At 33.0% G+C, this 20,460-nt stretch overlaps 1 protein-coding gene across 1 annotated transcript in view; it reads right to left on the bottom strand.

The window, feature by feature from the left end:
- clstn2a (calsyntenin 2a) overlaps window positions 1-20,460 on the bottom strand; it is a 449,004-nt gene that overhangs the window by 4,109 nt on the left and 424,435 nt on the right. The window contains 4 exon segments of the mRNA XM_056479198.1: window positions 2,474-2,597; window positions 4,570-4,715; window positions 9,210-9,377; window positions 15,366-15,574. Of these exon segments, the coding sequence (XP_056335173.1) occupies window positions 2,474-2,597; window positions 4,570-4,715; window positions 9,210-9,377; window positions 15,366-15,574 (647 nt within the window).

Genomic DNA, 20,460 nt, shown 5'->3' with positions numbered 1-20,460 from the left:
TAGTAATTAAAAACTGCTTTTATTCTACCTAAAATAAAACAAACAAGACTTTCTGATACAAGAAGGATAATAATTTTGACTTGTATAACAGCTGTTTCTATGACCTACAGTGGTCAACATATAAAGTGAATCATTGCCTTTCACCAAAGTTGTCCTGAAATTATTGAACAACACTCATTCTTGTTCTAGAACAATTTTGAAAAAAACATTTTTGATTCACTTTGAATGCTGGGTGCTGTATATAGAAAACTAAGCTTTATTTAGTGTAAGCTTTAAAAAAAATATTAATAATCAACACGGTTCACAAATGTTTTGAGGTCAGTCCCTACTAAAACAATATACTTATTCACCACGATATAGTGAAAAATTGCCAAGCTTCATAAAAAGCAGACTGAATCATGTTAATGATTAACTTTAGATTTCCTATTGTGATATCTTGATGCGTCCTACAAAAAATAAACATATCAAACAAAATGGATAAATAAAGAATTAAAAAAAACTATTAAAGACAATATAAAAGTCATAAATTAAAGCAGAAACATGTAAAAAAAAAAAAAAGCATGTAGATTTTGGGGTTCACATAGTGTTTTCTACGCTTGTAAATTGCATTATCTCTGCTCTGTTGACTTTTGATGTTGAAAATTTATGACTGCAGATTACTAAAGTGACTTTTATAAACATTTTATTTGTTTGACACAAGAAGATACTGTTTAAGAAATAATATAGACAGAATTAAGTCTGTAAAATAACAGAAAAAGTAGGGGAGAGTGGGATAAGTTGTCACGTGGGTAAGTTGTCACACTGGTCATAACTCCAACACTAGAGGTGCTATCCTAAAAATCAAATAGCCACTTCATGCAACTCCTCTTCTATAATATAATCTAGTGTGACAACTAACCTGCCGATGGCGCAAATTATTACAAATTAGTGCACACTTTCCATTTAACAGTCTACAGCTGCGCAATGAGATAAGATATAAAAATGTAATGAACACAAAATATGTGCCGGAGACTTCCTTCTTTTATTTGGTATGTCATTTATTACATTGTGATGTATAGTGCTCAGTGAAAGTTAGAGAGTATGAAAAGCGTGACAACTTATCTCGCTCTCCCCTACTGACAGATTGTTACCAGATATTTGTAGCATAATTTATCACACAAACACAGACAATATAGCACTTCAAACTATTAAAAATGTCAACAAGAGTCACTTTTCAAACTTGTCAACATCAATAGCTTTTGGAGGAACGATCAGAATCCCATAATGCAATTTAAAAGCATAAATAAGTTAAAAAAAAGAAAAAGAAAATATTAATCACCATAAATGGAAAATTGTTTATTTACAAATATTTTTTTACAGTGTACTGGTATTAGTATAGACATATACAATAACATTGAATAATTGACCTTAGGTGCATCTCTAGATATATGCATTCTAATATTTATATACACATATACATTATAGTGGGAGAGAGAAGGTCGCTGTAAGTCACCCAGCTTTGCCCCTAACTGTGCTAATATCATTATAATGCATAACCTGGAGCAGCTAACCTCATTCTGCTCTCTATTCCACAAAAATGTTTATTCATAGTATTGTTATGACTCACTCAGCCACATAGAAATCAATACGACCCTGCATTACTGTCGTTTAGTGCTTTTCTACAGGAAGGTGCTCGAGGTGAAGCTTATTTAGCCATGCTGACAGAGGAAGAGTTTGGCACGGTTCACTTTATGAAAAGCGTGATTCACTGGGACCTTACAGTCAGCAAGAGCAGGACTGAGAGCGCGAGGTCACACTGCCACCTGCTGTTTTTTCCATGTCTCTCGTAAAACAGCCTGTCATCGCTCTTTCTTCAGTCGGCAGATCTGGCTGCGCCCTTGGGGAGATGATCGTTCGCTGCTGTCCCTGGTGTGTATGTGTGTGCGTGAGCTGCTGGAGTAAGTGCAATTTTCCCAAGCCTCTTCAGACTAACAATATATGCTCTCAAGAGCCTGTCACGCGCCTCCACCAGTGTGCAGGGGCTTGTGTGCTGGTGTATATCTACGTCTTATTTTTTCCAAAAGCCCAATTCCCCTATGAATAGTTTTGCTGTCCTCCTTAAACCACTTGTTTACAGTTTAATGAGATTGTTTAACAAAGCAGCAACACATTTTTAATTATGACTAAATAATGACTTTTAGATTTAACTAGGGGGGGGTCTTTAAGAACTTGAAGATCTGATCCGATTCTGATTCTGGGAGTAATTATTTGATTCCAAAATGATTTTTACCATTTTTTTTTTGGCTGTGCAAATGCATCTTTCTAACTTTACATTTAAACTAGACTTGAGTTTCTGTGCTTTTGTTTATGAGTGGGATTTATGTATGACAGTACTGACAACTAAAACACATATTTTATTAACAAAGTTATATTAAGCATGAAAAAAGCTCTGAACTGGATTAACAACATTAAGAGGAATGATGGCTGAGTTTACCTGAGATGTGGTCAGAGTTGACAGTGTGAACCACCAGTGGATGATGCACAGGTCTCATGAACTGGGATTGGACAGCCATGTGATTGACATGCTCAACGGCCTCTGAACTGTGCACTACTCCAATCTGAGGGGCGGGACAAACAGAAATGACTTGAGAAAGTACAAAGGGATAAAAAAAACTTTAATGCTTTAAAACCTACAGTTGAAATCATTTTCAACACATTTTAATCACTGATTTCTTTTGTCTTTGCCATGATGACAGTACATAATATTTTATTAGGTATTTTTCAAGATGCTACTGTAGTATTCAGCTTTAAGTCCAATTTAAAGGTGATTAGGCAAACCATTGTATAACAATGATTTGTTGTAGACAATTGAAAAAAAAAGAAGGTGGCAGGTAATATTGACCTTAAAATGGTTTAAATATATTACTGAAAAACTGCTTTTATTCTAGCCTGAATAAAACAACTAAGGCTTTATTCAGAAGAAAAAAATATTATAGAAAAAACTGTAAAAAATATATCTTACTCTGTTAAACATCATATGAAAAAGTAAAAAAAAAAACACAGGAGGGCTAATAAATTTGCAACCTGTATAGCAAATGAAGTTTTATTTATTTATTTTTTGTAAGCTTAAAAAAATGAATGTATAATGTATACAGATGTTTCAGTTTTGGGGTCAGTCCCTAAAGAAACTTTGATACAGTGGAAAATTATCTATATCTTGATGCATCCTACAAAAACAAAGACTATCAAACAAAATGGCTAAATGAAAATATGCTAATTAAAGAACATATAGAAGTCATGAATTAAAGCAGAAACATGTTAAACAAAGCTATAGAACAAGTACTGTAGATTAAGTTAAAATCAACTACTTTTCAATGTTCTGATATTAATACATATACACATATTAGTAATTAGTAGTAGTTTCAATTAAATAATACAACTATTTAACCTATATAGAAAATTAGGCTTTATTTGTTTATTTTGTAAGCTTTAAAAAAATACATAACAATGAATAATATGTACAGATGTTTTGGGGTTAGTAACTAATGAAACCATGATATAGTAAACGACAGCTTGTAAAGTAATCTTGTCTGTCTTTTAGTAGTTATATGAGAGACTTGCTTTGTTTACCAAATAAGTAAATCTAAATGGATTTGCATTGTAAACATTAAATAAAAGTTAAAAATAGATTATTTTTTATTTAATATATTACGTTATGATACTCTTAAAATCATTCTGCATAAATCAGCAGATTTTTTTACAAAATTCTCAGCAGAAATAGCATAAAATGTCCGCAGATTCTGTCTGGCCCTAGTAATTAGTAGCAGTTTAAATCAAATAATAAATAATGATACTATAGAATCCATATAGCAAATTAAGCTTTATTTATTTTTTGTAAGCTTTAAAATATAAATAATAACAAATAATGTATACAAATGTTTTTGGGGTCAGTCCCTAATAAAACCATAATATAGTGAAAAATAAAATTTTATACTAAGGTTCATAAAAATCAGACTGAATCTTGTCAATGAATAACTTTAAATTTCCAATTGATATCTTGATGCGTCCAACAAAAATAAAGATATCAAACAAAATCACTAAATAAAAAAATATACCAATTAATGACAATGTAGAAGTATATATATAGCAGCATATATATATATATATATATATATATATATATATATATATATATATATATATATATATATACATATATACACGTATTTGTATTGACAGTTTAAATAAAACAATAAATAATAATACTATAGAATATAAAATACATAAAAATCTAAAATAGTATACATAAAAATAACTGAATTAAATAATTAAATACTACATTAATTGTTCATTTAAAATATGATTATTTAAAACTGTATTTCTAAAAAAAAAAGACAACTTTAGTTTGCAATTATAAATCAAGAGCCAGAATACAAGCATCAGTCTCTGCAGTGCACAGCTCACTTTTAAGTACCAAGAGTCCAAAAGTGCAAAAAGACTACAGAAAAGCAGGAATTGGAAGAGGGGATAAAGTGAATGGATGATATAAAGAATAAGAAACTATGCCCCGGTATGAAGGCAGTCTCTGACCTCCAAGTTGAACTCATTGCTTGTGTAGCGTCCATTTAGTTCAGAGCAACTGAGCCGGAACCTTCTCTCCGACAGACCGCCGGGCTTCCAGTTACGGTACCTCACCTGCCTGATGGCCTGTTCATAATGTGCCATTGAGTCCACACCTGTGACCAAAGAAAGACTTCAGCATAAGGCAGGCGGTCGCTCTATACTCCAACAAAAGACTCCAACTCAACGTGAACAAGTAGAAGTCTTGGTCCTTCTCTAATAAATGTAGTCGACACTTTCAAAACACTTTAGGAAATGTCAAGGTGATTTGAATTTGCTTGCAGAAAGCCAAATGTACAGTGTGATTGATAGAGGCAGAGAGCTGTTCAACAGTCCGAGCAGGATCTGGGTTGAAGAGTTTAGAGCACCATCGAAAGTGACTTTTAAAGATCAAAACTTTTTTTGAAAAGGATAAAAGCTTTGAAGTCAAAACACCAGATATTTAAAGAATGTTCAAACTTACTGTATTGCTGATAACAGATTGAAAGTGGTGCTACAGCTATTTTCCCTCCAAAAGAAATGCAACTTCCGTCATTTATTGATTAATTTCCATTCAAAGTATTGTGATTTTTGGTAACACTTTATAATAACTCCACACTATGAATCATCTATTAAGCATTAGCAAATAGTGAATTCATTATCTGTTAAGCATTAACTCTACATTATTAGACGTTAGTAAGCAGTTTATTAGCATATCTTTGTTTACAAATCTACATTGGGTTTACTCCCATCATATCTCCAAAATTACATTTGTAAAAATCCTGTCCTAAGCTCTGGCCTTCAGTCACATAAAAGTTATTTACTGTCTGTTCCTGAAATGCGCACTGAGATGGGAAAAAAAGACTTTTTGCATAATCTACAAACAAAGTTGCAGTTTAAAGACTTGAGCATTTCACTAAATGCTTTTAAAAAGAGTATAAATGATTTAGAACCTGAAACACAGCCTTGTAGGTGTTTTGAATAGTATGTTTGTCAATGTGTGATTTGTGTTACTGTTAATTGTGTTTTTGGTTTGTTGTCTGTTAGACCAGTGTGACATGGATACTGCCTAATCTTGGCCAGGACGCTCTTGTAAAACAGTCAATTAATCAGTTAATGTCAATGTGTCTTTCCTGGTAAATAAAGGTTATAATAAAATAATAATAGTTTATAAATACTGCTACACATGCTGTCTTCTTGACTTATAAGCACATTTAAAACATGCTTAATGATTGTGTTTTTATACTTTATTACTTAATAATTGTTCATTACTAAATTCAGTATTGGATTATTTATAAACCATTTGTATTTAAGAGAAGCTGGTGGCTTTTAGAATCTTTCAAATTTATTAAATGATTAAAAAAACTATTAAAATCAACATTTACATATATGATTATGCAGGCATATAGTAATTACTGCTTACTAACATCTATTAATGTCGAGTTAATACTTAACAGATAATGGATTAACCATTTGCTAATGCTTAATAAATGATTTATAGTGTGTAATTTTAAAGTGTAACCAATTTTCTTTCTATTCTTCATTCCAGGTTGTCAAAATGATAAAATAAATAAAAAAAGATTCAATATATTATTGGTCACACTTTACAATAAGGTTTCATTAGTTAATGTATTTACTAACATGAATTAATTATAACAATATTTGTACAGCATTTATTAATCATAGTTTAACATTATTAAAATCCACCTTCATGCTTGTTTACTTTAATTAATGCACTTAGATTAGACTATATTTTATTTAACTAATGTTAACTTACATAAGTAAATGCTGTAATGAATGTATAGTTCATTGTTTGTTCATGTTAGTAAATGCATGAGCCAACATTACCTAATACACCCTTATAGTAAAGTGTTACCATACTGCATTAATCAAAAGAGAAAGTAAATTAAGTAAATATAGTATTACAAAAACTTTGAATCACCAGTTAGTTTAGTTTTTTTGAACTGAACTAAATATATCAGACATTAAAAGATTAACTGTCTGAAGGTAACATTCACAGATAATGATTGACACATGGGAATTCAGATTTCCATCACAAGGATCAATTATATTTAAAATACAGATTTAATGTATTATTTTAAATTGTAACCTTAGTTTCTTTCTAAACGTTTTAAAAAATGTCACAACCTTACATTTTTCAATGGTAATGTATGCTCTTCTGAAGCCATACTGTACATTGCTTTGTGCAGTAAAAACGTACCTTTTTATTCACTTGAATTTTTATTATTCTTCCGTTCTACTGTAGCCTTCATACCTCATTGAATTATTCATTCATATGACAAGCAATCATCTAAGATGGTAGGTCATGTGGCATTGGTATAACCTATATTTTTTTACATCTAAAGTCACCATATAAACGGATAATATCATTTGGCTTGACTACAAAATCACATAGAGTTCATATACGGTGCTTCTATAGTACTTTTTTATCCCACTGGACCATGATCCATCATTTACTATCATTACATGCAAAAGAGTGGCCAGGATGTTCAACACTTTTTGTAACAAAGATAGAAGAGAGAATATTTTTTTTCTCTCTCTTTTGTTGCAGTTAAGCTATGGTAACTACAAATTAACTATGTTTTTACCTAAACTAACCATTTAGTAATGTAGTAAACTGTGGTTATACAAATAATAATAAATGGCCAAAAACTATGGTTAATGAGTAAGGGCAATGCATTTAAAATGACCATATAAATGAAGTAATAGAGACAAAAAATATTTTATGAGTTATTTTTATATTTACAGCACACAGCATAGATAAGTAAGTACACCCCTTACAAATCTCTCTTTTAAAATCATATTTTTAATAGGAATCTATACAATATTATATTTCTGCATATACATTAGGCTAGTCAGTACTGAAGCCAAATCTGGAGCTTACCTAACAAAATAACTTACGATAACGGTCCAAAAACTAGTACACCTAAATGTGTATGTTATTGAAAAATATTAAATACAAATTTTAAAAAAGAGGAAAAACCAAGAAGCAAAAAAAATTTGAAAAATTTAGTTGAAATTTTGTAATTTTATTTTTTATTTTGCAATATATTGCTTGAATTTAATTGTATTATCTTTCAATTTCTAAATATGTTTGGTGACTAAAATATTATTTTAATAAATATATCTGTTTAATAAATCTGTTTTGTTTAAATGCACCAAAATACATTGCCTATATTCACTAAGAAATGGAGAAAAATATTTTTCAAAAAATGTATTTCCAAATGTGGGGGACTCTGCTGAGCACTGTATGTGTGTTATATTTAAGTATCACTTGATGCAGTTTTATCACATCACATGATATTATATCTTTGTATTTAATTCCATGTCAGCAACAAAGGCTATTTTCATTGCAATATTCTGTTTTATAAGCATTATTACAATTAAATTGAGTATATAACAGCTGAACAAAACAACCACAGCAAAGAAAATAGTATAAGCTTATAATTCAAATATAAAATTCTTTTTATTTTTTATGCAATAAAAAAAAAAAAATCCAAAGAAATTCTGAGTAGAAAATCATGGTCAGTCAACATTGCAATGTTTTATTCTTTATCTAATCATTTTTTGAATTAATAATTTCAGTCACTGATAAAATAATATATTTGTAAATCAGCAGTTTTAATAAATCATTTGAATAACCGATTTAATAATTTACCAATTTAAAAAAAATATATATTTATCATTAAAATATTGTCCGATCATTATTGGGGAAAAAAAACAAGATATGTATATATAAGATATATAAATGTGTTAATATTGCACACTCGTTAAATGAACTAGCATCTACTTTGAAAAAAAATATATACACACAGTTCTCTTGTAGATTATTTTGTAAATAATTTGGTTAAAAATAATTGTGTTCAGCAACAGGCAATGTATATCCCCACAAAGGGACATTTCTCTGATCCCACCCTCAACCTAAAATGAGCTTGTTCTACTAGCTAGATTACTTATGCTTAAATAGCGCAAATGTACATATACAAATGTTTAGCCTAAAGGCTGATTTATACTTCTGCGTCAAGCACACGTGTATGCTCCGGCACAGCCTTCACAAAAAATGTAATTACACGTCGCGATGATGCGTATCACAAGCTCTAATTGGTCAGCTTGGTAGTTGTGAAAATTGTGGGCGGGGCCGTAAGCCATGCGAACCCGTTGGAGCGAGTGTTGACAAGTGTCGAGTCACATGAAGCAGCTCTAGATGGAAACTGTTGTTTGTGTTTACTTTATGATTAATGTTGTTGCACATCCACCAGTTCCTGCCTCTGAATGAGCGAGTTTTAGCTACTTTTACATTAAGGTAGCGTTCAGAAAAAACAAAACAGCCACGAAGAAACTCAACACAGAGTAACATACATAAACCTACTGCCTGCTAGCGCTTTGGAAATGTTATTGCAGAGCAACCCAAACAGCACGCAGAAGTATAAATGCACAGCTATGCGCAAGGCAGGTGCCATGGGTCATGGTGATCGCTCGATGCAGAAGTATAAACCAGCCTTAAAAATTAGAACAAGCAAGAAAAAGAGGCAGATTGAAAACAAGATTATGAAAAACATCCTGGCAGCAGATGGCTGCATAGTAGATTCAAGACATGTGTTAGACCATACCGTAGATGGAGATGCCAGAGGTAGAGTTGGTGGCGTCCAGATGTTTGCCCAGGAGAGAGCTGTGGTGGATCTCCAGACTCTCCCGCTCCGGGTCCAGCTCTTCTCCGATCACCAGCACATCGCAATAATCCAGGTTATGCATCAGCTCCAGGACACCAGGCCTCCGAGCTACACACACACACAAACACACGCACAGACGCTGTTACACGGGCACAAACATGCAGCACCAAAATATATGACTGCGTGCTCCATCCACAAACAACCATCGATTGTGTATGAATTTAATTTCGATGATTTATTGTTTCACTACCCCGGGCTCTGCATTCGATAAAAGAAGCCGGACACTTTTGTTGAACTTTAAATGAAAAAGGACGCTAATAAAAAAACAATTGACTTAGGGTCACTTTAATATCCAGCAGAAAGCATTTACAATTTTAGTATTAATAGACTAAACCATTATCCAACATTTTCCTTCACCCCATGATGCTTTGGGCGAATTAGAAGAGTAGCTTCCGCTAAACACTAAACAATCAGCTCTAATAAGCAATGCAAAACAAAACAATCTGCTCTAATAAGTAATGCAAGGAATGCAATAAGTGATTTTTGATTTGTTTATTTATTTTTTAACTGGGTACAGTGAGATACAACTACTCTACTCACCCTTAAACTATTCAAGATTAAAAGAATATTTGGTTACACTTTACTAATAACCACACACTATGAACTCATTTACTCATGAAATCAAATCAGAGCTCATCACACCTGTCCTCAGGTCTTTGCACTGGCTCCCAGTTACATTAAGAATAGATTTTAAAGTATTACTACATGTCTATAAATCACTAAATGGCCTAGAACCTCAATACATTACAGATATGCTCACTGAATACAAACTGATCACTAAGATCATTAGGATCAAGTAAATTAGAAATTCAAAGCAGGATGAATTGGCCTTCCCAGTTTCCGGAAATGATTAGATGTGCTCCAACATTAGGCATGTTCAAATCAAGACTGAAAACACATCTGTTTAGCTGTGCCTTTACTGAATAAGCACTGTGCTACGTCCGACAGATCACACTATTGTGTCTTTCTTTTCCTTTTCATTATTTTAAAACTTGTTTTAACACATTTTAATCTGTTTTAATCTGTTTTTAATAATTTTTATTCTTTGTTGTTTTTATCTTCTTATACTTGTTTCTTTTATTAATGGTTATTAAAGCAATACCATTGTGTATGAAATGTGCAATATAAATAAACTTGCCTTGCCTTATAAGAGACTTACAAAGCGTAAATAGTCCTTACTTTAGATTAAGTCACAAAACTGGATGAAGTTTTGTTAATAAAACATTTATTAACATACAAACTAACTATTATTATAAGTCTTTATTATAATAATAATATATAAATGTTCATTTAAAAAGTTTATTAATCATTTAATACACTTATAAAAATAACTGGTTTGTAAATGAGTGCATGCGACAAACAACCGTATAAGTCCAAAAAAACTAAAATTTAGAAAAACATGTCAATTTTATCTGTGAACTTTGTGTACAGAAACAGTTTGGGGATATTTTCACATGAGCAAGAGTCTGCATTTTAAACATTAAAATAGCTTCACGTGGAAAAACCGTTCATGTCCACTAAGAATAATAGAAATGCTGCTTGTTGTCATGTCCGCTTCGGACATTAAAAGGCAAATCCTCTGCAAAAAAGATGAGCCGACATGAACATATGGAAGGACAGCGTAAGAAAGGCTTTGAGGGATGTTAGGAAACCATATTTGAATCAAAAAGGAGAATAAAAACCAGGGAAAAATTCACCAAAACAGACAAGTGGAAGAACCATATTTGTGCGATGATCTCCCTCTCTCTCTCAGCACAAAAACAGTTAACCTACACTCAAAAATAAAGTTTGCTGTTTGTTCAAACTATTTATTTAAAATGAGCTGAAACAACCCAATTCTTGAGTTTTTTTGGGGACAACTTGATTGTTTTACAATCAATCCACTTAAATTTGTAAAAACTAATAAGTTTAATTAATTTCTTCATGTTATCCTAACACAAATGTATGGTGTGGAACCCAATATTTTTTACAGTGCATCAAAATAAACCACATACCATAAATAATAAAGCCTTATCAATGCATATTTCCTGTGTAAACTACAAGCAGAGTTTATTTGTGTACATATTTATTTATATCGAGATGCGGAGCACACAGCATATACAGTAGCATATACACTGCGCCAGCACACTTGTGTATGTTTCTAAATAAATGACAAAATTTAACTATGTCTGCATTTTATGTTTTTATAGTTGTATTCATTTATTTATTGTTAATAATTGATTGATATAGCCTGTACTGTAAGAAGGTCAATGTATGTTCATACTGTATTTTCTGTTCATTCATTCGTTCATTTTCTTTTTGGCTTATTCCCTTTATTAATCAGGGGTTGCCACAGTGGAATGAACTTATTCAGCATATGTTATTATGTAGCGGATGCCCTTACAGCCGCAACCCAGCACTGGGAAACACCCATACACTCCTGCATCCACACACATACACTACATGGTCAATTTAGCTTATTCTATTCATTTATACCGCATGTATTTGGACTGTGGGGGAAACTGGAGCACCCAGAGGAAACCCATGCGAACACAGGGAGAACATGCAAAGGTTTCTGTTACTGAATTAAAACTAAGATAAAGAAATCACACCTTTAGTTTCCACACTAACTGGACATATACCGTTCTTCCACATTTGAGAAATATAAAATCACAATAACTTTAGATTTTTAATATTGACACTGAAAAATGTTATCTCCTTAGAATTGAAAAGGTTTTGTCATCAATCTTCAAGTAAAATAAAAGCATATAATATAATGTTCCCAATCCAAATGAAAAAAAATCTTATTACTCAAACTTTGAAAATATGAACTTATAAGGTTCTTCATCTCAAGGCCTTAAATAATGCAATACTTATTCTAATAATGAAAAATGAGTCATTAACCAAGTATGAAAACACAATCATTAAACACATTATACATGTGCTTATTAGACAAGAATACAGCGTGTAGCTGTATTTATAAACTGCTTACTAACCTCTATTAATGTAGAGGTAATGCTTTACAAAAAAATGAATTAACTATTTGATAATGCTTAATAAATAATTTGAGGATTGCAGTTATTTTTAAGTGTTCCCAAAAATGTTAAAGTTCAATCTCAATACAACATGAATAACACCAAACGTGGCAGTATTAGAGACGTGTTAAATATCACTGTAGTGATGCATATCAAAAATAGTCAGAAAATATACATCCCAGATCACAAATAATGCATTTCAGAACCTGTTTTGGAAACTTTCTAGTAAACATTTCTAATTGGGATGAGAATTGAAAAGGGGCAACAATTAAATTTTAAAGCATCTGTGCGAAAACAGACCTGAAAGAGAAAACTCTGAGAGATTCTCAGTGCATTTCAGTGAATTATTCATGAGATATATGGTAAATTAAATCAGAAAAGCAGACCAAGAATGTGCAGTATATGATTTTTTTGTTCATATTGCTACAGCTGAGTACAGAGGCAAAAAGGAAAATAATCAGGAGGAAAAGAATGCAGACGACTGAAAAGAGTGCTTGCCATTTATACTCTTGTTATAACATATCACATAAAAAAAATGTAAACAGTACAACACAAAAGGCTGTGCTGTATTGCGAATAAGTCACGGTAATGGGCTTTGTTAGGGAGAATGCAGAAATGATCAGCTCTCATTATTTGTTTGCTTTATTTTAGTATAACACAGATGCAGTAGCACTAGCACAAGCATCTACATTGTTTACCTGTTCTTGGATCAGCTTTTTAAATTTGCAGATGTTTTAATGAGGTATTTGTATAATAAAAAAGGCATAAACCCTCTATAGAACAAATAAAAAATCCCCCAAAATGATAACATAACACATTATTCAGATACTTCATGTTTTTAAATTAATAGATGAGTAGATAAAGCATTTGATAGATTAAACTTTCAATAAAATGGTTATGGATTTGTAAAAAAGCCACCGTATGCATGTTTTTAATGTCCTTGCTTGCTTAGAATCAACGGGTGTTCCTATAAACTTTAGAGATTAAAAAAAAAAAAAGATGCAAAAAAACAACAACAAAAAAAGACGCAAAAGTCAGTTTCTAACATGAAGTGAGAATAAAAAAGATGTGATCCAGTCAGTGGCCATTCATACAGAAAAAGTTCTGTTCTATTCTGTTGCTTTTTCATTGTTTTTCTTTGTGAAACACATTCTTGATGGATGGGCATGACCACTATGCTCACGTCTTGCATCTTTTGAAGTGCCTCACACATGAGTGCCATGTTTTTAAGACACCATCACGCGTTATCAACATGAATAAAACACAACTGTTGACAAATCAGCATCAGGGAATGGAACTTAGCCAGTTTATGTCACGATTTGGTGGGTGGGAAAAGGAGTGAGAACTCAATGGGGTATATGCACACAGACTTTTAATTTCAGTTAGCCAGCCCCAGGGTTTCCGGTTTATTGTCATCCCATACAAAATCACCGTGTTTAAGATCTGATTTCTTTTAAAACCATGATCTTCACTGCCTGGCTGGTATACAATATAAAGTGGGTATCAGACTAAGCAAGAAGCACTGAATCAGATTATACTTTTCCACACAATGTTTTTAAAATATGGAAATTAATATTTTTTATATATTAATATATATTTCAATTTTTACCCCAATGTTTTCAATGGAATTTCTGCACTGGCCTGTGGCTAATGACGGCACTTGCTTTTAAAGGTCTTTCATCTCTTTTTACGATTTAACAATCAAATGGATGCTTAAGTCAATTTAACTATATTAAATTGTATTTGAATTACATTACAACATCAATGCTGTAAAAGGAACCTTATTAAAACTGAAAACAGTCACATAAACCTTTCACTGGAAGTTAATCATTGGCTGAAAAACATTAGCTGTGCATATAGCCCATAGCAGTAAAAATAAAGATGGGGTTATTTTTTATAAAAAACTAAAACAGCAAAACTAATTACCCCAAGGGAGAAAGCATTAACAAACTTGACTGGGCTTTAAGGAAGAGGCAAGACTGGGCAAGACTGAAAACAACTATGTATGACAACGAACTGGCACAGGACAGCAGACAAGAGGGAGCTATAAAAGAGAAATAATTGGCAAACAAACAGGTGAATATAATAAACTTATAATGGGTTAACAAGGAGGGTGCGACTAGACAATAAACAGGAGAGCACATGACACAAAGAAACAACACAAGCCATGTGCTCATGTAAAACAGGAATAGAACATGCAGCCAATGAGAGATCTCCTTAACTGTGTGTTCTTATGAAACTCTAAAGCACGCGGCGCATGTAAACATGAACCACGTGCTAAACACCACACCAACAGAAGACTGAACATAAGACATGAGCACACAATAAATGAAAACACCTACCGTGCACTCACACATGTGACATGCTAGTTTCAACCCAGCGCCAACCGAAACCAAAACCAACTAGACTGAGGCACTGAGAATGAAACAGCATGCTGCAGACAAAACAAACACAAACACCAGGACAACAGTGCGCATCCTGAGCATGTCAAAGACGGCACTTATACTAAGACGAATGAGACAATAACAGCTCAACCAACAAGAGCACAACATGCAAAATATAAAAGGACTAATGTCCAGACTCTGCCAACAAAACAAGAATTAAAAATACTGAAGTGGCAGAATCCTGACAGTTTATAGCAAACTATGTAATAGTGCTATATCTCATTTAGTTAAACTGACAGATAGTGATCAATGGTAGTGGAACTGTTTAATTTGAAAGGTTTTGTTTCAGTAATGGTGGTTCATTCTGCTGATAAATCAGGGGCTAAGCCAAAGGATAGTGAGTGCGCATTTCAATAATTTTAAAAGGAACTTCCTCAGACCTGAAATTTAAAATGTAGTGGGCTTTTAGGAAAATGGTGGATGGAACAGCAATAAAAACCTTTTCCAAATTCAGTAAATATTGGTTTATAGGTTTACAATAGAGGCAAAAAGTTCAACTTTGGCACCTCTGAAATGGATGAATGCAAAAGAGTGAGATTATGTTAATATATGAGCTGTGAAAGTGAGTCATCTATCACCTATGCTGAGGGTGGCGTCGGTCTTGGTGACGGTACTAATGATGTGAATGTCCTTGAAAAGAGCCACTCCGACTAGGGCTTGGAGCTGAGCCGATGGCCAAACCAAACGCTCCACGCCAGCGATGGTGATCCGAGGCTCACTTGGCGGAAGAACCATCACCATCGCCTTGATGTCTGGAATGGATATGCAAGTGTCTTCACCAAAACACCTACAAATTGCAAAAAAAAAGAGAGGAGAAAAACAATAGATTTATTCAGCACAACATTGAAAGCATATAACTTTGGAGGCCACCAAGTGACATGAAAAGGTATTTTAAAAGAGAGTTCCAACTCTGATAGGATTAGACATGTTCAAAATGTTTTTATTGTCTGAATGTTTGAGTAGATTTTACTTAAAAAAGATTGAGACCTACTATAGTAAAGTGAGAACTAATCATTTGTTTTACAGTTTAGATGTTTAGATTTTTAGGGTAAACAGAGACAGAAAATTATCTTTATAAAGGCAGATAAGGAATAAAAATAGAGGGAAAAACATAAATCAATTAATCAATAGAAACAGGAAAAAAGGAGTAAAATAATTGCATTATTCAATAAAACACTGAAAAGAAGGAAATGTGCTCTATATGGGTAATTTTGAGACATACATGGAAAATGAAAGAAAGTTGTATGGATCACTTTTTCTGTAATAATAATAATATAAAAAAAACTCCAGAATGCATATTGTTCCTTTTGAGTAATGAATAAAAAATTTACATTTTATTAAAAAAATAAATAAATAAAATAAAAATAAAAAAAGCATGCAGAAGGGTCATTTGAAGTAAATAAATTAAATACAGGTCATAAAATAAAATAGTCATAAAATAAAAATTCATTTTGGTCGATTTTGGCCTAATATACAAAGTTATAACTCAAAAGTGACTTGCCTAATTAACCTGACTTGCCTAGTTAACCTACAGTACTTAGCCTAGTGTAGTTAAGCCTACACTACCTGACAAAAGTCTTGTCGTCAGTCTCAGTTGTAAGAGCAACAAATAATAACTTGACTTCTTGTTGATCATTTCTAAAAGTGGCAGAAGGTAGATTTTTCCAATGAATCATCTGTTGAACTGCATCCCAATCATCACAAATACTGTAGAAGACCTATTGGAACCCACATGGACCTAAGATTCTCACAGTATCAGTCAAGTTTGGTGAAAGAAAAATCATGGTTTGGGGTTACATTCAGTATGGGGTTGTGCGAGAGATCTGCAGAGCGGATGGCAACATCAACAGCCTGAGGTATCAAGACATTTGTGCTGCCTATTACATTATAAACCACAGCAGAGGGCAAATTCTTCAGCAGGATAGCGCTCTTTCTCATACTTCAGCCTCTACATCAAAGTTCCTGAAAGCAAAGAAGGTCAAGGTGCTCCATGATGGCCAGCCCAGTCACCAGTCATGAACATTATTGAGCATGTCTGGGGTAGGATGGAGGAGGCATTGAAGATGAATCCAAAGAATCTTGATGAACTCTGGGAGTCCTGCAAGAACACTTTCTTTGCCATTCCAGATGACTTTAGTTATTTGAGTTATTTGAGTCATTGCAGAGATGTTTGGATGCAGTCCTCCGAGCTCATGGGAGTCATACACAATATTCATTTCTTTTCCACTGCACCATGACTTTATATTCTATACTGTACATTATTTCTGTTAAGTGACACCACTTTCGTCTAAGCAAAGACAGACCTTAATATCCTAATTCAAAAATTTAAAATCAAGGCATGATCATATTTTGTTCTGGTAAAATAAGCATAATCTAGAGGACTTTGCCTTTAATACAAGCCACTTCTGATTCTAAATGAGCAACTAAAAGTCAAGTTATTATTTGTTGTTCCTAAAACTTGGACAGGTGACAAGACTTCTGTCAGGTAGTGTATATTGTAAAAAGATCCTATGACAAAAAGTCATGACAACAAATCTTTTTATATAACCTTAACTACTTTTAATCAGTTAATCAGGTGACAACTAAATTATTTAAATTATATAAAAAGTTTAATGTAATATTTTTAGTCAGCTAGACTGATGTTGAGTTGAAATGACTTAAAAAGTTAATTTGATTCAACTAAAGATTTTAGGCAGAAATATTTTTATACAGTGTATGAAAAGCTGAATATTCTATTGAAAAATAACTATTAAAACATCATGTACTACCATCATGACAAAGGCTAATTAAGTAAATGTTAGACATACGTTACTAAAACTCTTATGATTAAACGGGTTGAAAAATTATTTTCCCATTAAACAGCACTTAGTAAACATAAGGTATCAAAGAATCAACCTAGTTATTTAAAAAATAGCCTCTTTGTGCATTCAAACACACATTATCAAGCACACATTATCAACCACCGGAAATGTTTGAACACTCTAGCTTCCCAAAATAAAGTCTGCATCTCACTTTTCCTAAGAACCCATTAAGATGCACCGGCACTCACAAACTCCGAGTGTTTGGACAGTTGATGACTGCACTGTCTAACCACCATTTCCGCCTGTCACAGTCAACACGTCACACCTCGCAGGTGAAATCGATCCCGGGACCAATTAACGGTGCGGCAACATACAGTAGTTAGTCCTAAATCAGCGAGTCGACAGAAAAAAAATGAGCTCAGCTTGGTGCCACCAACTCCTGATGCCAGCTGAAGAAGTTGGTATATGGCAGTCTGAAGCAGTGTTGATTAAGAGCGAGGCGCTGAAGCGTGGACTGAAACAGACTCACACACAGACCTGCTGGGGAAATTGGAGTCCCTCCAGCTTCATAACAGCTCGTACGCGAGGAGAAACGGGGGGAAAAATAAAGTGTCTTAGGATTAACAGGCCTCCCTTTCTCTCGGTGAGCCCAGTAATTACTCTTTTTCAAGGGTGAGCCCTAAAGAGCACTCGTTGGTTTGGTAATTCATTTATACACTCGCCCACTAATTAAGTACTATCTGTTTGTTCAAGACGACAACAAGCTTTTTGGAGAGATGTTTAGCCGTGCTCGAGCGATGGTGCACTGGTTCCCTAAGGTAATACGTTTCTTTCCCTCAAGTCGACATGGAGAATGGGCTTGAATGAGAAGGAAGGGGAGCGCACAATTCCACGGAACCAGCGAAACAATTAGGTCTAATCACTGCCGTAAAAATGATGGCTGAAAGTTTGTGATGTGTAAAAGTGCCTCCCTTCGGTTGACTTGCGCTAAAGGAAAACAGTCAGGAGCGTGTTTGCTCATTAAAAAGGCTTTGTGAAAAAGGGCAACTATCTTGCTTTTATTTACAGGGCTGATTTAAGGATATTGGGAGCTGGTTTTAAGCCGGACTCTGGCTATTACGAGAGCTGCGGCTCACTCCACTATCGACCAGAGAAGTCTGTTCTTATTTAGGCAGTCCTCTTCACAGACAAGTGCTGAAGCTTCTGTCTTCTTACTTTCTCTCTGCTGAGGTTTCATTTGGGTACGGATCCGTTGGGTGCGATTGGATCCAATAGGTTTCATTAGACTGCTGTCAGATGACATGCTACTTTCAACCTTGACAATCAAATGAACATCGCTAAAGGGGAAAAGACAAACACACGCACACACAAAAACACTATCAATGTAACTAGAAATGGTTTAAAGGTTTAGGATTTGTGTTTATGCATTTATTGTGTAAATTATGATAAAATATAGCAAAATATTAGGATATTAAAAAAGTAGTAAGACAATATGTCAGACCTCCTAGTTTTTTTGCTATCCTGCGATTGCTGAATCCAACGTAAAATTAACAAAATCCTGCAAAATTTTTAATTAGATGAAAAATAATAACAAAAATGTAAATACTCTCATAAAACATCCAATTCTAAACCATATAATCAAATTATATTTATTTCAGTTTTGCAATTTACTGTTTTTCGTGACTTATAGACGTTGCATACGCAGCGGACGTGATGTACTTGAGTGTCTCTCGAAAAATTACATCTCACCCGTGCCCGCACAATCCCAAGATTACATGAGAGTGGAGGGGAAATGTTTTGCAGCTTATGCAGTAAGCAGACGCGGATGAAGCGCGAATGACTTACATGTGAAGTCAATGCAAAGATAGGATAAGGCATCCTGTGGTGCAAATTAGGTGTTTTGTACGATTGACGTGCTTCAGACTGCAAAATAAAGTTGGAGCAAACATCTAACAAACAGAGCAATGAAACAGACAGAACAGCAAGCAGTTTACAATGATGGAGATTGGTTCAAGGATGATGGCTGTTGGACGTGACCGAATTGGAGGACATAATTTTTGCTTTACATGTATGGCTGGTATTATGATGTACATTAAGTCAATACTTTTTCTCTGTCATTGACAAGAGAAAACGCTTGTCTGCCATTGACGAGTTTTACAGCAATCCGTGTTTTAGGCATATTATGGTAGGGGTGAGGTTCATGATGTCTGATGCTCTAAAATAAAAGTTAAACAACCTTCCTTTGGCTTAATCTCTTTTAGATATTGTCTATATATATATATATATATATATATATATATATATATATATATATATATATATATATATATATATATATATATATATATATATATATATATATATATATATATATATATATATATATATATATATATATACACACACACACACACACACACACACATTCAGAAATTCTGTCTTTTTAGAATTTAGAATTCTGTCTTTTTTTACCTATCTAGTCTACACTGGGTTCCACACAATTTCTTCATGTTTTCCCAACACAAATCGATTATGTTAACTTAATTGGTTTTACAAATTTAAATGGATTGAACATAAATTATCAATGAAGTTGTCCCAAGAAAAAAACACCCTCAAGAATTGTTTTGTTTCAGCTTATTTTATATAAGCAGCAAAAATAAATAAATAAATAAATATATAAATAAATAAGTAAAAAATAATAATTAAAATTAAAATAAATAAATGCCTTTATTTATGTATTTATGCCTTTTTAGTGTGTAGTAGCTCTAATTAATAGCTGGGTTCTCTTATTTATTTTGGTCTAGGCTAAATAAATGAATGAATAAATGAATAGATGAATAAATAAATAAATAAATAAATAAATAAATAAATA

This window comes from Danio aesculapii, chromosome 2, assembly GCF_903798145.1.
Source record: "Danio aesculapii chromosome 2, fDanAes4.1, whole genome shotgun sequence".
Taxonomy (NCBI): Eukaryota; Metazoa; Chordata; class Actinopteri; order Cypriniformes; family Danionidae; genus Danio; species Danio aesculapii.
This window is presented reverse-complemented; position numbering and strand designations above follow the sequence as displayed.